At 28.5% G+C, this 21,149-nt stretch overlaps 1 protein-coding gene across 4 annotated transcripts in view; it reads left to right on the top strand.

Moving 5' to 3' along the window:
• Positions 1–21,149, top strand: part of LOC109595970 (cerebellar degeneration-related protein 2-like) — a 64,098-nt gene that overhangs the window by 28,867 nt on the left and 14,082 nt on the right. The window contains exon 1 of one of the 4 annotated variants that reach the window (XM_020011416.2): positions 17,448–17,760. The exons of 2 other annotated variants lie outside the window; for them this stretch is intronic. In XM_020011416.2, coding sequence (XP_019866975.2) covers positions 17,646–17,760 — 115 coding nt within the window. In that variant the 5' untranslated portion in view covers positions 17,448–17,645. Of the gene's footprint in view, positions 1–17,447; positions 17,761–18,346; positions 18,476–21,149 lie in introns of those variants that run through there. One more of the 4 variants, XM_049967171.1, reaches the window with a different exon arrangement.

The following is a 21,149-nucleotide window of genomic DNA, read 5'->3' as shown; positions in this document are numbered from 1 at the left end:
TGCTTAAACGTGCCTGAGTAAAATCACTTGAGCGCTGTTAATGTTTATGTTAAGTAGTACACGCAGTCGTAATAAAAATAAATATGTGAATGCATTTTACATGTGTCCAACTTTGATTATGTCATTATTTTGTTTATAAAATTATTCAAGGAAAATCATGATGTCATTGTTTCTGTTTAATTTCAATATTCTTTTTTTTAATACTAATATTTATAATTCAACATGTGTCTACGTAGAGTTATAATATATTTTAGCTTAGAATTTAAATTCAGAGTGTCGAAAAGAATATTATTATTACCTTTATTAACTTAATAATAGTTGTTCTCATTTCTGACCCATTTAAGAATTCCAATTTGAATCTCGGCGGTAATTTTGTCGATGCTATGATTATAATCTGTAGTTTTTGATTGCTGGCTTGTGAAACACTTCGGGCCTTATTAAAAAAAATACTGAAGTAATAAACAAATTGTTTTTGTTGCTTAGACTGGCAGGAAAAGGAATAAAATTAGCGGTGATTTAAACGTGTTGCAATCAAGTAGCATTTATTAAACAATGACATTTATTAACAATATTTATTAATAGCGGACACCTGTAATCGTAATTTATGTGGTTTGCGGAATTTTATATTCCCCGGTTAAGCCAGTTTAATATTCTTCCTAAAGAATTATGGAATTTCATTAAAAAAATAAATATGCGCATTCCTAAAAAATTTTTCATAACTATGTTAAGCATTTATATTTCTAAAAAATTTTAATTTATTTTTTTATGTAGTTTATATAAATAAAAATGTGAAAATTTATTCGTAATTTCATATATAAAATATTGAAATTAATTATGTAAATAAACTATAACAAAACTATAAAATGTCGAAGCAAATTGATTGGTAGTGGCGTAATCTTAAAGACAACCCTTACACTGGTAATGCTTACATTTCGCTACTAGGTTTCGTGTGAGACTCATAAATGGTCAAAAAATAATATATTTTACTTTTAAAGATTTCTGTATACAAACAATTTTCTCATTGCCATTATTTGATAAATGAATAATATATATATATATATATATATATATATATATATATATATATATATATATATATATATATATATATATATATATATACATATATATATATATATATATATATATGTAATAAATACTAAAAAAATTAAATAAACTAAACTGGTATAAAGCAAAGTATATTAATTACACATTTGCAGTTTTGAATGAAGCAATTCAACTCTCGAAATCGATCCAATTACACGAAAAGCAACACCGGTAAGTTAATACACCGTTTACAAACTTACGGAGTCCAATTACACACTTAATATATCACACATGCACTCTAAAACAAAACCAACTTGACACATTTTAATTGAACAGGAAGCGAAACGGTAATAAATCAAATCAAAGAATCCGCCTGCACTTTTTTATTTATTCTTTTTTGAAATTATTGCGGATGGAATTGAGTCACGTATCGCAATCATTGTTGATCTACTTTTGTTGCCTCAGAATGCGACACGAACGCAAAAAAACGATAATATTATGTTACGTTTCTTTGCCTCGTGAACGAATCTAATTAATATTAAATCTGTTATTTTTTCGGCGCATCCACCAATTTTGCAAAAACAATTACAGAAAAATAGTTGTGTATTTGTACAATTCAGGAAACGAATCCGACATAAGTTAAAGCAGTTCGATTTATTTATGTAGAATAATAATTTATTGACTGGTTCGGCGTCTTTGAATTTAATTGCGTAACTGTTCAAGATTCCGATAATTTTCCGTATTTCACATGCAGTTTCATTCATTATGTTGTCAATGAACGACTCTTTAAAAAGTGCATTTAGTCAAGCGGAATTTATGGATTTACCAAACCGCCTTTTACAGTTTATCGAATTGCATTTTCGGAATTAATTGCGTTAGGTTATATGAAAAGACGAATATTTTTAACCATTCATTAATCGATGAATTTAAATAAACAGTATTGTCAGGAAGTGGAGCAACTTTTTTTAAAATTCAAATAACTTTTGTCCTGGTAATTATCTTAAAAAAAGTATATTGAAAATTAACATCCCTTTATAAATTTAACAATTACGTAGTTAAACAATAAAAAAATGAAATGTTTAATTTTACTGATGATTATATGTTTTGGGGTGGCAAAAAGTAGAGCATAAAGTTTTATTACTACAAATAATTTGTAATTAGTAATTTACTTAATTCTACACTTAATATATTGTAAAATTCCCATTATTATGATTGACTTCCTAACACATTTTTTAAATGGAAAGCAATGGATGGTCAATAATATTTGAAACCATATTTTGCCAGGATTCTTGCACAACCGTGAATAAATCTTGTTGATTATTTTACTTTTTGTGCCTTTTTTTGTTGTTCATTATCTCCCATAAGTTTTCAATGGAGTTTAGATTGAGAAATGGCCATAGGTAGTTCATAACATTAATTTTTTCCCTTAAAATCCACTGCTTCAAATATTTTGAAGTGTGCTTCGGGTCATTATCTTGTTGAAAATAATGTTTTATTTAGTTCCTCAATATTTCTTTGTATATAAAACGATCCATGATCGAGAGGATCCATTCCAAATGCAGAAAAGCAGCCCCATAAAATTACCGACCTATATCCGTATTTAACAGTAAGTATGGTAAACTTTGGTTTGTAGTAATCTATCTCTTTCAGTTTTTGAAGAAACATTAATTCGAAGTTGTGTCTCAAGTAGACCCTTAATTTTGATGGGACAAAGAAAAGGATTTTTTTTTAGAGTAGGATAAAATTTGTTTATCCTGAAACTTCTTGGTTTTTCAAGCTCTTCTAGTTTTATTTTTTCCTTCCACATCACCAAATCTTGAAAATTGTTGTAAAACAAGCGTTACAATCCGTGATTTAAATTTGTAAAATAATATCATTCCACCAGGACAATATAGTAACTTGGTGTATACTATGAAACTAAAAATTTTGTAGAGATTAATGATATTTAGTAAAAAGTTGATAATTGGTTCATAATTGGTATAAATTATATTATATTTACATATACAGTTGCTCTACTGTATTTTTGAAAGTAAATTGTAGTTTATCTCACCGTCCTCGGCATATTATTTGAAGTAATCTGTTTATTATGGCCTCAGAAATTTCTTGTCAGACTAACAATGCAGCAAATATTTTTTTTTTAAATTTTGTGGCATTATTATTATAGGTCTCACTCAGCCTTCCAATTGAAGCTATAATGAATTCTTTCTTATGTAAACAATTTTTTCCATAATACCCTCAATTTCCCGAAATCGTGATGTTGTCGTCACAAATTTTACCATTGATACAGTATGTATGGGATTAAAGCTTTCTATAACCGGGTGTTCCAATGCAAACTTTAAACGAATTTATCTGTTTCTCTACCTATTATTTCAAGTGACTTACTACATATAAACTGTTTCTATTATTAGTAGCTGGATTGTTGAAAACTTGCTTCTTTTTCTTCAGAACGATATTTGTCAGTATTAATTTGACTTAGTTGCATTGAAAAATCAGCTTTACGATACACTTTCTTGAATATTTCGTATTTGAATCAAATTATCAACGAATTTTTAATAATTTCAGAGTGTAATAAAAATACAAATTTATTTCTTCGCCTATGTTTCTACAAAACCAGATCCATTTTTTTCGATTATTTAAAATGCTTATTTATGTTTTGTCAATACAAAGTGTTTTTAGTCTTTAGTTTCCTACAAACTAAATATAGTGACTGTAAACATTAAAATTCTTAAGATTATAGGAATTATGAAAATATATTTTTAATATATTTTATATCTAATATAAATATTAAATATTATTAATATATCAATATCATCTTTTTTATAAACCTTAAAATATTATGTTCGTTTTTACAATATATTAAAAAATATAATGATGATTTAAAAGCAGTTCTTATCCATTTTTACATATTACAAAATTTTAATAATTCAAAAATAAATTAAAACGGTTGTTTGAAAATTATGATAATTAAAAAGATTATTAAACGTATGAGAATATTAGAATATAAAAGGGTAAGTATAAAAAAAGAAATTAGGAATTATGAAAATATACTTTTAATATATTTTATATTATAAAACTTCCATAATAATTACATTTTTGATAAATTTGTTAAACGAATATGATTGCTTACTTACCATTTAAAGCTATTGATCATGTTTTTTTAGAAAGTTTAATTATATAAAAATTGTTGAGAATTTGCTTCGTTTAAGACAACTGAAATTTAGGTGTCAAAATGTATTTAAAACATATTTCCCGCACTCTCACTTTCCTCTTAATTTAGAAGCTGAAACTGATGATCAAGATGAACATTTTTACTAAAGTTTAATTATTATAAAATTAAAACTTTAGCCTCATGTACTATAATGTGCATAAATATATATATTTTAAATATTATTAACTATTTTTTGAACATTTGTAGTTCACAGTAACAGGGACAAATATAATTAAACAAGCTAATATCTTCAGATTAGTGTTAGCTAATTGATCGGCTATAATTAATAAATTGCATCTTCTGGTTACATATTTATCAAATTAATACCTAACTAATTATAATTGTTACGACAATCGCGTTTTATATTCTTTAAAAAACGTGCACGTTTCTGGTCGAATGCGCGAAACTTATTTCCAATTATCAATAATTGATAACCGGGTGCGTAATAGGTTTTCTTAGCTGCGGGATTACGAATTTACATTTAATAACGGCGAGGAAATCCGCTCTCGGTTTTTCATAATTTTGATGCTTAATTGGTTTTCATATTACACTTTGACATGTTTCGTTTCGAGCGCTGACATGCACTTTCCAAATCCATTCACAATAATAATGTATTAAAAGTTGGTTGGTTTATTCATGACACTCCTCGAAACAAATAAAATCCGTTTCATTCACGTTTAATCCGCCTACTGAACTATATTTTTCGAGGCTGCCGAAATTCGACCTTAAACTTGATTAGCCGATTAACGATTTCTGTTGCATCATTTCACTTAATTCGTCTTTTATTTATTCGTGCAGGTGTGTCGCAACAATTATATTGCGACTCGAAACAATGACAAAATCTTCAGATTTACGTCGATCGTTTCGCGATAATTGCTAAAGTGCTGCTCTGATTGTGACGCCAATAATTTTCTAATTAGTTCGATCGGCGAACGGTATATTATGTTAGATCTAATCCGATATGTCCACATTGATTTGATTGATTTGTTGATTTTTTCATTTTTGGCTGGCGGAAAGTCATATATTATTTCATCAGATCGAATTCTTTATATGGTTATGCACTGTTAATTTGTCAGTTGTAGATGGGGATAATAATAATAATAATAAATTTTACAACAGAATTTACTTTATATAGACACAACAACAATTTTAGTTTTACAGTATAGACGACAGTAAACCGAGTTAGAATAGTATCTCGTGGAAAGAAATTATTTTCTGAATTAAAATCATGAATTGTATCGTTTTTTCAATCCGATGAGAAAAAAATCAATATCGCTTAATTGTAACGCGTGTTTTACAACAATTTTCAAGATTTGATAATGTGGAAGAAAAAAACTCAACTCTGGCTCGACTGTTTTCTTCTCTGATACTAGTGGTTTTTTGGCTGGCCTTCTCGAATGAAGACTCCCTTGTAGTAATCTGTCTGTTACGGTTCTTGGAGAAATATAAATTCCATGTTGTGTCTCAAGTAGACCTTTTATTTTGCTGGAACTTGGGAAAGGATCTTTTTGGGAATAGGATTTGGGAGTTTGTTTATCCTGAAACCCATCGGTTTTTCTTGGTTTTCCAGTTTTATTTTTTCGTTTCACATTATCAAATGTTGAAAATTGTTGCAAAATACTTGTTACAATCGAGGGATATTGATTTCTTGCTTTTAAAGAGCGGAAGCAATTTATATATTTTTAAAGTTGGTCTACTTTTTGCCAAAACTGTATGTACAATAAAAGTTGAAATAAAATAAATATTTATTTTTGTTGTTGGAATAAATTGAATTAACGTATTTATTAATAATTTTGCTGTTGTGGAAGTGAATACAGTATGTTTTAATTAAAAGCGCTCGGATGATTTGGCATCTAGAACTGCATATTTCCCAAGAAAATTTCAAGATCACGAATTCCGATCGAGTGTTATGCATCGTCGCATCGAATGCACTTAAATGCACCGCAACAATCATCCACTGCACACGTACAACAATTCAAGACTTCGTTCGTTAATCTAATCCACGTGTGCGAGACTAATTTCACTTTTGGCAAACGAAAAATTCGTAATTCGTACCGCTCCACTTTAACCGTCGAATAAATTCGCCAATCACGTTTTCGGCATAATCCAATTAGTCTTTTAGCAAGAAAGTGATCCGGCATCGAAAGTGTGTGGAACAAAAACCTAATTGATGTTTAGTGAACGTGCACAACATCATTTAATAAAAATCGACTAAAATCTACTCTAGAATCGAAAAATTGACACCCACGCTTAAATTAACGGGTGATTTTCTCACGAGCGTGACTTTCGCTTGTTGTTGCTGTTGTTGGTGTTCGGGTGGAGAGAAGAAAAAACGGGATCTCGAAAGGATGTGACATTTAAGATCAAACACACCCACATCAAATCCTAGCGATCCAATTTTGCAACGCTGAAAGGTGAATCAAATGAAGAAACGCCGTTCAAACAATCCATTCGATTTATGTGTTTGTGTGTGTTTAGCAGTTTGATGGTGTCGACTTATTACTACCGGTAATAATCAGCTTTCTGAAATCCAATGATGAAACGTTTCCTACACAGTCTCTTCTTGCTTAAATTAATGTTGTTCATTATTACAAAAAGAAGCATTAAGCTGCTGCATAAACACAATTTAAAACATCCGACCTCATAATTCATAAAAATAATTTTTTTAACGATCACTTAACGAAAAAATAACAACTCGAACAGATTTTGTAGTCACGAAACGCGAGATGAAAGTGAATTATTGAGTTGCGGTTTCGGTGGAGGTTCCACAAAAAAATAATAGTTTTACGTAAAGTAAAATAACATCAAGTAACATGCAGATATTGTTGTTTTTCTGGATGGTGATAATATTACGTGATTGGATAACGGTTTCTGCTGCGCATTTTCAAATGAAAGTTTTAAATTGTTGTTGTTGCTGCTGCGCTGCTGCGGGATTTGAAATTGCGAAAAAATTGATAAGAAATCGATATAGGATACTACCTTCGTACCAAATTAATTAATTACCAAAATATTTTTAAAACGTCCAAACTGAGACAAATTTTAACATTTTTGTATAATTCACATATATTATATATTATACTTTCTTGGAGAATTGCATCTTTTTGAACTTTCGTGCGTGTCGTGCAATAAATAAATATATCACTTGTCCGTAAACATTTATTTTAATGAAACATGCGCATGAATAATGCAGAAATTGCGTGTCTAACATGCTGTTAATATATCGACGTTATTAACAAAAGGATAAATGGGTATTTTTGATGGATTGTACGACCGTTATGCCATTCAAAGAGAATTTCACAAAAACTTACAATCAACATGTGTTTCTTCGCCGTTTATCACTCAAATAAAAATTGACAACAAGGTTAGTTAGTTAGACAACTCAAATTCTCCTTGCTTTTTTCCAATAATTATAGGTTTGCACAGTAGACCACATTCTCCTTCTTTCTTTGTTATTAAGATGATAAGATGTTTCTATGAGTAAGATCAGAATATTTTACATGGTACCTTTAATTAAGTCACTAAGCACAATATGTTATCAACGTTTTCGGAAACTGTCTTTCTGAAATATTAAACAATGCTGTTTAAATATATTCAAATTCGTAAGATGATGCAGGAAGATTATTAAAATTATAGGAATTATAAAAATAGATCCATAATATAATACATGGACCTGGACCTAACACATACATGGCGTTAATTGCATTCACCTCTTTTTAAGTTAGTATTAACCTTCAAAATTTGTGCTAAGAATGACGCTACTTTTGTTATTTTCAAAACAATTGATCAAAAACAATTTCGGGTTTTAATTTTACACTGCTTCTTGATGGAAAAAAATACTATTCAAGCGAAGCAATGGTTTAAAAAGTGTTATGGGGACTCTACTCTATCAGAAACAACAATAAAACGTTGGTTTGCTGACTTCAAACGTGGTCGTAGAGATACCGATGATGTAGAAGGTAGTGGACGTCCAAGTGAGGCGGTAACACCAGGAAACATAAAAAAAACACAAAATCATTTTGAATGATCGAAAAGTGAAGTTAGATGAGTTAGCTGACATCGTAAAAATATCAAAAATATCTGTTCAGCGGCGCTGCGTTGCTCTTGATTGCTTTGATGAATAAAGCTAATTTTGAACAAAAAACATGTTTTCTTTGTTAGGCCCGGAACTTTTCAGCCCATGTGTTATGTTATGCGTTAAGAAAATGTTTATAATTATTAATTGTGAAGATAAAATATCACAATTTTGTTTTTAAAATATTTGGCTAAAAGTTGTTTTTCATCAATTTATTAAATGAAAACAAAAAATTGTATTATTATTATTAAATTAAAAATACTTCGGTGACTCGAAGCATGATTTGCCACAAAAAAAGATAATTAATTAGAGTTATCAAGATTTAAACTATACAGGGTGTTTCTCAACTTATCCGACAAATTTTAACCACATACTCAATGATTACAATTTTTTTTAAATGGACTTCTTATGTAACTGTGGGTATGTGATTAAAATTTTTGGAATAAGTTGTGTAACATCTTGTATATTGGACAAGTGCATTACGTTAATTATCAAAATTAACATTTTGAAATCAATATTATTATTATTATTATTATTATTATTATTATTGGTATTATATTATGTAAAGTTTTTATTTTTGCTTTCATTTTTCTGCATAGGTTTTCTCATACGTAGCCTAGTAGCCAAATATATTACCATTATATGGATCGTCTTTAAGACATTTAACATAATTAGAAAAACCCTTAGTAAAATGTATTTCCATTTAGACTTTTAAGATGATGTAATCATATAAACATCATAAAATAAAATGTAGAAGTTGCCTGCATTATTTTAATCAATCGACAATTGCAGCCGACATGTCAAAGGAAAAACCTTGAAAAGTTTATTTGAGGCAATAAAAATTCGATTTATCGAGGATTCTCCCTAATATTTAGAGTTTTCAAGTAAAAATGATACACTTACTTATACTTATAGACTGTGTTTGTTTTTAAAATATACTAACAAAGCTTTAGAAGCAACTTTTTATCAACTTTTTATATATAAAATTCTAATAATACTAAAAGAAATTAAAATTTTAAAAATGGTCTATTATGAGAATTATAGAAATTATTAAACTATAAAAAGAATATTAAAATTATAAAAATCAAAAAGTGTGTATGTATAAACATAAAAATTCTTTTAATGAAAACACAGTTAATATATTTTTTAACACATTTAAATCTACTACAATATCAATATATATCATATGATTGACTATTTGATTATTGATGGACTGATTATAAAAACTATATATTATCACACACTTATGTCGCTATAGGTAGAGAGCATAACTGTATAACTAACATATTTTGTACTATATTTTTTTAATTGAAAATAGAAACTAATAAATTTAAAATAAGAATATAAGTTGTTTTATTTGATTTTTTTCTCCGTTTTACTACAAAATGTACAAAAATCATTGTTTTAGTAAAATGACTATATTTGTCAAATTTCTGATACTAAATACATATAAAGTTGCTGCTCTAATCGTCAAGTTTTGAAAGATTTTTTTGTTCGTTTTCTGTGATTTTTAATGCTTAAAAGATAAAAAACATACACAAAAAAAGATGAAAGATCAAATAGTATTTTTACATATGATTTCTCATAATTAACAAACTATTATAGATATGTCTTCCATAGTTTAAAAAAAATTACAGTAAATTTTTATAAAGAATACTGTATTTATAAATAATTTGCATTTGTTGGTATTTTAATTTCAAACCAATAATTAAAAAAATCAATAAATTTGTGTTTGAAAGCTCACAAAATGTCTCTAAATCAGTAAACTAGTGTAATTGAAATGAAAACGAAATCGACAGATGTGTCTTTGTTTCGGGATCGTGGCGGATGCGCTAGTTTTAATTAATCCATAAACAGGTGCGATTATAATCGTGAATATCGCAACAGTTGATAATTGGCATCTTATTCAAAACGGAATGAGGAAACGCAACATACAGCCACGAATGACAAACGAGACGATCGGGCTATCAGAAAATCGAACGGGACACTTAACTCGAGACATCTGATGGCATTTTAATTGAACATGCGAAACGGCCACTTTGTGTTCCCTTACAGTTATACAATTTTTATATTAATTTAATTGAAAATAACATACCGAATTTCGTTCACTTTCAGTTATTGTATGGTAATTCTTTTTTCGTTGATGTTGAGAGAAACGTGCCTCGAAGATAAAGTGTGCATCCTATTGTGTATCAGTTTAATGTGATCCCGTCATGGCTAAATAATGTAAGAAAATCAATTTATCAAGACGTAATTATACTTTCGATCGGCTGCGCAAATATCAATTTTAATATCCGATCGGCGATAATGTGAAAATTAAGTTTTTTCTTAGAGAAAATTGGTTCCCACGAAAGTTCCCAATGTGTAAAACTATTACTATTACGCTTACTTTCATAAATATTTTTAATTTAATTTTTAACACAAAGAAAAGTCATTGTTAGTACAATAGTTATTATTACAGCAAAACTTTCGTCCATAAACACAAATTAGTTAGTTTCAAGGAATTGAAATAATTTGCATAACCATATAAAGAATTCAATTTGCTGAAACAATTTAAGGTATTCTGATTGCCAAAATTTAAAAATAATCAGTGGTCTATGTAAAAATAAGAAATTTACTATATTAATTTAGATTCACAATGTTGTAGAAATAATCAAAATTATGGAAATTATCAAGTTTGTAAAGACACATAATCATTTCTTATAGAATTTTGTGAATCTTTATTATTATTATTAATTATTTTTATAAATATACAAAAATTAATAATCACCTTTGTGAACTTTTACCTACTTGATCCTTTCTAGAATTTTTTTAATCTAAATTATTTCATAATTTTCTGAATCTACGCTCATGATCTTTTTAGAATTTTTTGAATCTAAACAAACTTCATTAATTTTACAATGATACTTACATCTTTTTATATAATTAATCTATTTTTGAAAAATTTTACCCGCTTGATAATCTCTACAATTTTGTAAATGTTAGTAAATTAGTTTAAGGAATTGAAATAACAATTTGCTTAACCATATAAAGAATTCAATTTGATGAAACAATTAATGATATTACGCCAGCCAAAATTAAAAATCAATTAATTTAGATTCACAATATTGCAGAAATAATTAAATTTACTAAGTTTAACAAAATTATGGAAATTATCAAGTTTATAAAGACACATAATCATTTCTATCATTTTGAAAATAATTTCTACAATTTTGTTGATTTTAGCCAAGTTTGTCTTTTCTATATTTTTATCAATCTTTAAGAAGTTCCTAGAATTTTACGCTCAAATAAACTTCATTAATTTTACAATTATACCAACAACTATTTAATCTATTTTTTGTGAATTTTACCAACTTGATATTTTACATACATATATAATATTAAAAATTCTAATAAACTTGATCGTCATTATTTATACTATTTAGTATATACATTAACTTCGATTACTCGAATATCTTGATAACTAAATATTTGACACAACCTTCGAATTCATTTGCCTCAGGTAAACTCCTGGAGGTCTTTTCTTTGCGATGCAGATGTTTTATGTCCGAACGGGATTCCCTGTTAGCAATAATTCTAAAACCTATTATCGATTAATTAGAATAATGGCAGAAACACCTACTTTATGGTGTTTACATTATTACATCTTAAATTCTAAATGGAAATACATTTTACTTAGAGTTTTTCCAATTATTATATTTTCCATATTTATAGGTTTCAAAATGTTATTTTTGATACGTAGTGTTATTTTTTACAATATCTAGCTAAATAACACTTAGATGATAAATACACATTTATAACTTTCTATTTATGTATGTTATTTAATAACTTGAATTTTTATTATATTTATATTAGGGTGGACCAAAAGTCTATTATTATTTTAACTGATACTGAAAAATGCTTTTCAAAGATGAGCTCTTAATTTTAATATGGCATCTCAGGTTGCCATTTTTTCTAAGGTTGAAAAATATTAAATCACGATACTAAAGTGTGATAAGAGCAAAATTATGAAATGAAAATATTGTTAAAAAATTGATTAGAAATATATTCCGAAATAAAATATAAGACATAACTTAGAAACTGTTATTATATCAAAATAAACTCAAATTTTTATAAACATTTTCAAAATGAATAAAATATTTATTAAAAAACTAAATATTTTCTAATTGTTTAGAGTAATCGTGCAACCAACAATTAAATTTGAATAAACAAGTTGAAGTAATTAGAATATCTTGACATTAAAACATCGTTATTTTAAAATAGCAAATGATAATAATTTTAGTATGTCACATTTGCACAAGTTTTATATAATAGTTTTGAGCGCGTTATTTGATATTTAGCAACGCAGATCTCTCCGAGTTGTGCAACACTTGCAAAACGCCGAACGGAATAAATTTAATTAAACACCATTTTCGACGATTCGAACGAAAGTGGCACTAATTAATACGCATTTAAGGGACGAACAATGCGATAAATTTTTGCCAGTTGCTACAACCTGTTCATAGAACGTTGGGCAATTGTTCCTAACAAAAGATGTCGAAGGCGTGGCACCAAAACAACAAGACCTGTCAATGGGGAAAATGATAAATACGTGCAGTCTATATGCTATGAAACGTTGCACACGAATTTATTGATTAATTAATTGATAGTAAGACTATTGTTACGGATATGGAATCGAACATGTTACGAAAATCTTTATTGTCTTTAATATTACCATTATTCTTAGAGAGATTGATTTAATTCAATTTACTTTTCTACCATTGCCAATCTTGTAAATCTCATATTTAAAAATTAACCGGTACAAGTTGAGTGGTCTCACTGTTTCTAATTTCTCACGTTTGTCTAAAACTTGCATGTCTTTAAACACACATATTGAATTACATAAGATTTTTTTACACAAACTCTCAGGATGTACAAGGCCATTGTTCTTTTCCTCTGTTTCCGTTTCGAGTGCAAACCGATTAAATTGAAAGATCTTCCGTTGCGAGAGTGAAATCATTTTATATGTTCAAGGTCGATTGAATTCAGAATATCAGTGTTTTCCTTCGCCCTGAAACGAGTCGAATCGTTAATCTGTAAGATTATAAAACGTTTGATTTACGATTAGCGAAGACGAATAAATAAACTGGGACGAAGACTCGGACGCTCGTACTATAGTACGTAGTACGGTACATTTCCCTGCGATACAATCAAGGATGCAATCCTAACAGCAATATATTCTTAAAAATAATTGCACGTATCCAAACACCATGTACTTTACAGTTTCTAATATGCATATCCATACTCGTACGACCGTTTGCTTTATTATGCTCTTTGCATGCGTTTAACGCTTAGTAAAATATTATCATCCGATAAAAATCTGTCTTAATTAATGACTTGTTGAAGAACGAATGTTTTCTTCTAAATATCGTCGCAGTTACCATTAAACTATAAACGTGAATGGTGTTTACTTTTTTGGTTATTGGCGAAAGGTTAACAGTTGTTCATTTTTGCCTTGATTTAATGTCGTTATCCTAGAATATGAGATGTGTGGCCACGAACCGGCGATTATCGACGTTCATTTATGTGGTTTTCTGGATATTAACATACTGGACATTTTCACAATTTGGCGAATTTTAATAAACTTGATAATTTTTACAATTTTGTAAATTTTGACAATTATTTCTTAATTTTTCTGAATCTTAATATACTTGATAATTTTTAGAATACATCAAATTTTGTAAAAACTGTATGTCATATCTAATATTTTGAATCTTATTGAATATATATGAATCTTACGAAACTTGATTATTCCTACAACTTTGGAAACTTTGACAAACTGTATGATCTCTATAGTTAACACAATTAATCATTCCTATAATTTTGTAAATTTTGGCAAACTTGAAAATTTAGACAATTTTATAAATATAAATAAACAATATCAGTCATGCAACTTTTTACATTTCGTCAATCTGTATTTTTTTACAATTTAGTTAATCTAAACAAACTTAACCTCCTCTACAATTTTGTGAATTCTACCTACAATATTGTATATATAGAGAAACTTGATCATTTCTACAATTTTATGAATTCAGTGATGAGGTTAACAAACTTGGCCAATTCTACAATTTGGGAAATCTGAACAAGCTTGATCATTATTACAATTTCGTGAATTTATTATTTTTATAATTTTGTAAACATTAATCAGATATTGTGAATTCTTAACAAAATTGATCTTTCTACAATTTTCTAAAAATTGTCACACTTGCAATTAAATTACAGGCGTGATTGGAAGTTTTTTCGCGACTGGCGAAAGGGTGATTATTATTAATTTTTGCGTTGATTGGATGTCGTTATCCTAGAATCCGAGATGTGTGACCGTGAACCGGCGATTATCGGCGATGCAGAAAATTAATCGCGATCGTTTCTAGTCGTTACATTTGAACCCACCTTAATTGTTTTAGTCGTCTCTTAAATATACAGAAATGTGCTATTAAGGTTGTTACCATTTTGAGATGCAATCTTACTAGTTTAAACTCGTGAAAAACATGCAAAACGTTACACCATTCGTTTTATCTAAAATGGAAAATTTGCAATTTTACAATTTTATTTAAATTCTCTTCTAATCATAACTGTGAAGTGTAATAAAATTGTTATATGAAAATTACTTATAAATTCTTACGTTCCACTTATCAATGTTACAAAATTGACTAACCATAAAAATATATTACCAATAAAAGCTAGGTCCTAACACCACTGACAGAGAAATCAATTTTTCTTCCTTATTTACCAAATAAGACATTTCTTGAAATAAAATGGTAGTAATATTTATATGAAAATTACTTATAAACTCTTACGTTCCACTTATCAATGTTATAAAATTGACTAAAAATAAAAATATATTACCAATAAAAGACGTTTGCCATATTTTTTATTATAACCTTCTTGTAGTTTTTCTTAAAATAAAATGGTGATAATGATGCTATTGCTAAATAAATTTATTCGATTAATCAAATAAAACATAAAATAATAATGGATGTACCGGGTGGCCAAATGGACGTTGGCTATATCTCGGAAACTATTTAATCCACTAGGCATAGAAAAAATATTACTGGTAAAAGTGACCTTAAAAGAAACATGAAACATATTTTTAAATTTTTGAGAGAGTCATTAGGGAGCTGGTGTCTTTGAGTCATTTGTGTATTTACCTTGACAACATTTGCTATCATTTTTATTACAGTAATCTTGTCATATCTCTTAAAAAGTGGTTGTAACACGTTAAAACTCTATAACTTGTATATGGTTGAACATAAGTTATAATATATAATATAATAATATAGTACTAAAAGAAATAGTTATATACACTATCGCTCATATGTAGGGTAACAAATTAAAAATATAATCATTTTATTAATTCCTTCCTAAAAACTAAGGACAATTTCCAATTTTAACAGAAGAAATACACTGGAAGGAATTCCTAATGGTGATCGAAAACGCAATACTAACAGTCAATGTGTCAGTGTGAACCATAAAACGAAGACTAAAAGAAGGCCAAAAAAAAGAGAAGCAAGGTCATTTTTTCCAAGAGAACTGGACAGACAGATCATTGTTTATCAATTTCATTCAATTTTGTTTTCCGATGAATGTCAGTCTCGAATGAATTGTACAAGGAAGGAAGGAAGTTCAAAATTAGTGGAAAGAAATTTTGAACAATTATATTGAAAATCAGTAAAAAATAGTGTTTAGAAGCTATTAAGAACCAATTTCATTTGAATTATCCAAAGTTCTTCTGTATAAAGCAATTTAATTTTCATTTCAAAAATTGTAAAAAAATATTATTAAGAAAACAACCTTACTAACTTTTATAACTAGTTAATGTTTCTCACAATCCGTTACCTGAATTTCCTCGTAGTTTTTCAATTTCTCATCACAGCAATTGATTCGTTGCAAATGAACTGCGGAGCGCATCGAAAAACTCTTCCGCTCCATTTTCAATCAATTAAGGCTCGTCGTTCCATCACTAAAGGCACACTTCATCGCGAAAATGTTTCGTGCTCTTCCAATTATAATTTTTTTTCATATCGGAATTCCGTGTAGGAGCGAATCGCCTGCGCCAATTAATTATTCAAAATTGCAATAAAACCGAACGGCTGGTTTTATATTTATTATTATTTTTTTTAGTGAAAACGTCGTACAGTCTATTTGATATGTGGGTTCCGTGCATAAATTGTGAACTATCCGATTCCTAATTGTTGCTAATAAAATGTCGAAATTCGATCGGAACACCCGAAACACTTTCACGCGTGCAGATCGAAAGTCCACAGATCTCAGAAATCTCAGTTCACAAATGAACATTTTAACTGGTAACCGTTCAAGAAAATGATAAAATCACACTATTAAAAGTAACAGGAAATCTAGGTCAATAAATTTAAGCATCTCTTAATCACAATTATCCGTTTGTCTGTTAATAAAATATTAGAATTTATTTATAGGAAGCCGCCATGATGTTAATAAATAAAAAATAATCGAAGTTAACCAATTAATGACCACCTGTTGAGTTTTATTTGCATTGACGGATGAAATCGAATTTAGCAAATTGTTATAATTTTTTGTACAAATGGTTTTTACCAATTAATGATGGTGTTAATTAACTTTATAACTAAACTCGTCACTTTTGATTTGATGAGTCTTGTCTAGACATCAAACATGCGCCAATACGTCACCAACTCATTTACATATTTTACCCGAACCTAGTCCAATTGTAGCTAGAGGGTGCAATAACTAGGTTTACCTGATCACGTTTTATGATCATCAAAATCCCCAAAAAAGAGGAATTTTTGGACCTTTTAACTTTTAAATTTGTTAAAAAGGACCCTTGAAACTCAATAATAATATGTAAAACTCCTTTCATATTCATAAAGTACTTTCCTGAGCCAAACATTAGAATCACAAAAAGTGGGAAATTTGATTTTATTTGGCAAAATAAAAAACATATCACTTCGATTATTTTAAATGGTAATATTAAATGACTTAAAACAAAGGCACACACTGTATATTAATTTACATGTGAAATCAACAATTTTTTGTAACTGGCACGTTGCTTCACAATCAGGCATACGGCAGTCAACCTTCGTACTGACACCGTGTTTGCATAAAGCAATTATTTTGTTCGTCACATTTTCTAAATTTAGAATTCCGACAGAACAAATTGGATGACTTCATAGATAATTGTTGGTGGCGGTGCACAGTGGTGGGGAGAGCGAAAAGGGCTGCAACGTCCCTTAAATGTGTTGACCTGCCTCTGTGCGTCAGTGAGTCGTTCTGTGCGGTGGTGCAAAAATGGCTGAACGTGATTTGTCCAGGGGTGATATGAATGTTTCCTTTGAATCGTTGAACAATTCGCTGGAGTACTGGGATATATCTTTGGAGTTAGAGTGTGTGAAAAAAGCGGAAGGTAAAACATTATTAAAAACGGTTTGTTTGACCACCTGTTGATTATACAATGTAGAAACCGCCAAACGACAGTAAAAACGTGTCTTCAATTATTAACAATTTATTATTTTCTGTGATGATTACTTTTAAAAGTGGGATTTTACTTCCAAATGAAAGAAAGTTGGTGGTTTTAAAGTTGTGTCAAGGACATAATTATCGAACAATGAACCCTATTGTTGTTTTTAGTGTATTTATATGCTTCATTTCATTTTGGAAAAGAAATATTTTAAAAGATAAAGAAACAAAGTTGTATTTTCTATATCTCTTTTTTATCTAAGGAGATTGTTTTATCTAAATTGTGTTTAATAACTAGTGATAGTCAAAATTTTTCAGATACATATTACATATTATGTTTTTGTATTCTTTGTAAAAATATTAGGCACAATTTTAATTTAATATTTAATGGTTAATTAATAAACCAATTAGTATTTATCTCAAAACCAACAAAGAATTAAACACTTATCGCAAATTGCCTTTTTGATAAGACTTGTTGCTATTTATATATCTACGTAATAATGTACATACAGATAATTCATAGGTTCAGTCGTTGGTAGAAAGTAGTGTGAAAATGTTCTAAATAATAATCGAGAAAAAGGAAGGAATAATGTCTTACGATCAGGAATTAGGCATTGAATGGGATTATTCCTTGGAACTGGAGATAATTCGACAAACTGAAGGTTTGTGGTTCAAATTCTTATGAATCGTATGATTACTAACGAACAATAAATTTATATTTGGACTTGTGATCGATTAATTGTTAATGTGACGTCAATTATAATTATATAATTCTTATAAGGAGTAATATATTTTATAAATTATTAATAAAATTTATGAACTATAACTATTGAAGGTTATTTGGAAAGAAAGATATTTTTTAAAAGATTTTTAATTAACAGCATATTCAAATTTAATTGTATGTAACTGTAAGTATTATATTGTTATGTTGTTATTTTTAAAAATGATTTTGATTGAGAGATAAAAAGATCCATTCATGAAGATAATAACTATAATCAATTACGAATATTGTTCAAAGTATAACGTAAAATTTCTTTAGTTTTAGAATTTAGTTTTACTATTTTAATAGACATATTATTGTAATAAAGTAAACTGAATTTCTTAATGTTTTTTTTTTAAATCTGTTTATTATTAAAATTGTTATTTATTAATTCATTAATTTATTTACAATATTATTATTTATGTAATTAAATACCCATTCAAAAACTAATCATAATTATTAATTAATATTTTCAAATTAAATGTTCTCAATACACTTTGATTTATTCTGTTGTTTTAAACAATTACACCTTGCACAAACAAAACACCTACATTTTAATTTCTGATCTACAATACAATCTTATCTAGATACAAAATTATACTGACACATTTTTCTAGGGAAAATATCCATGTTTTTTTTTAAACAATTTTCTTACTACTGATTTAAATATCTGTAAATTTAACATATCCAATTGCTCATTACAATTTGTACAAATAAAACTGATGTTGTAAAATTAAAAAATATAAACCCTCCATTTAAGATGATATTAATAATAACTATCAATTTACAACATTTTTCAAAATAAAGTTTCAAATAATGATTTTTTTAATAATCCTAATAATTTATTTATAGCTGAAAAATATTTTTGAAGTAATATTAAATAATCTATTGTTCTTTCTACTTTTAAACAATTTTCTTACAATTTATTTAAATATATATGTATATATATATATATATATATATATATATGTATATATATATATATATATATATATGTATATATATATATATATATATGTATATATATATATATATATATATATATATATATATATATATATATATATATGTTAGCTTACGTCATCACCTTCACCGATGGACCGATGCGACGTGCTCACATCTATTTAGACTAGTTTTGTTTCATAAGCAAATCTGAAGTATTTGTTTACATTTAATAATCGGGGCAGTTCTTAAGAAAGAACCGAGCAGTCAAGCTTTAGATGTCGAAGGTTAAAGTACGTTTGTTGTAATAAAGCGTATTATTGTGAATTTAGTGTTTTAATCCAACTAAAAAGACAGATTAACAGTCGCTAATCTATCATCAGAAGTGGGATAAAGGATATCTTCTCGTGAATTATTTCCGGAAGAAAGGACCTAAAAAAAAAAATAAATTTTTTTTTGTGTTTCTTTGTGAACGAACAATGGCAGACAATAGTGAAAAACGCGACCGCGCAGTGAGTCCGAACGTTGTGAACATTACCAAAAGTGCATCGGAGAGAGATTAGTAGCAAGAAAGTAACAACAGATTCCAAAAACAAAACATGGAAATTTTATCGACAATGGCCAACGCCCAAACTACTCAAGCAACATTGAAGATGGCTGCGCAGAAGGTTTAAGTGTGGCTGCAGCGCAGTTTCGACTTGTAAGATTTAGAAATTGCATTTGAGGAATATGATTTGAATTTGTCAGGAATGGACGAGTGGGTTACGAAAGAAATAAAAGAACAACCGAATGCCGTTTGATCTCATAAACTCTTCATCAAATTATCAGAGCGCCATCGTTAAAGCCCTTGGACCACTTAAAGACGATATTGCGTTTGTTTATGTTGATGATGTGTTGTGCCCTCTCGACCCATTCAAGAATGTCTTAAGAACTTAAGAAAGGACATTGACGCCCTTAAATATACAAAAATGTAACTTTTTCCAAACATCTGTGAAATATTTAGGTGTGATCGAAAAAGGACTGACTGGATACTTTAGACATCTTGTGAAAAAACTTTGCTACTTTAACAGCACCGATATCTGCACTGTTACGTGAGGACTTAATATGGCCACGCATGGGTAAAACAGTACGCAAATATGTTGCAAATTGTAGATCGTGTGTGTTGGGTAAATCTTTTACTGGAAAACGGAGTGGATTGTGTCAACAGAAAACGAAGTAAAATGGATACGTGGCATATTGACCATGCCGGACCTTTGGTCAAATCTAATAAATGCACTCAAATTTTAGTGGTTATAGACGCTTTTACTAAATTTGTGCGATTTTGTCCTATTAGACAAAAAAATGCCGAATGTACTATAAAGGCATTAGATGCATTATTTATGGAATTGGGTCGACCAAAACGAATAATAGCTGATCGGGGAACAGCATTTGTAGCGAGTAAATTTCGAGAATTTCTCAATGATAACTCTGTTGAGCTACACCTAATTGCAACAGGAGTTCCTAGAGGTAATGGACAAGTGGAACGCGTTATGAGAAGTTTGTTTAATGCGATGCGTGCTGTGTTGAATGAAAAAGACGAAAATAAATGGACAAAAGTGCTACCTGATATTGAGGACGATTTTAATGTAACTGTG

This window comes from Aethina tumida, chromosome 5, assembly GCF_024364675.1.
Source record: "Aethina tumida isolate Nest 87 chromosome 5, icAetTumi1.1, whole genome shotgun sequence".
Lineage (NCBI taxonomy): Eukaryota > Metazoa > Arthropoda > Insecta > Coleoptera > Nitidulidae > Aethina > Aethina tumida.
Note: the sequence above shows the minus strand (reverse complement) of the source record. Positions and strands in the feature narration are given on the sequence as shown.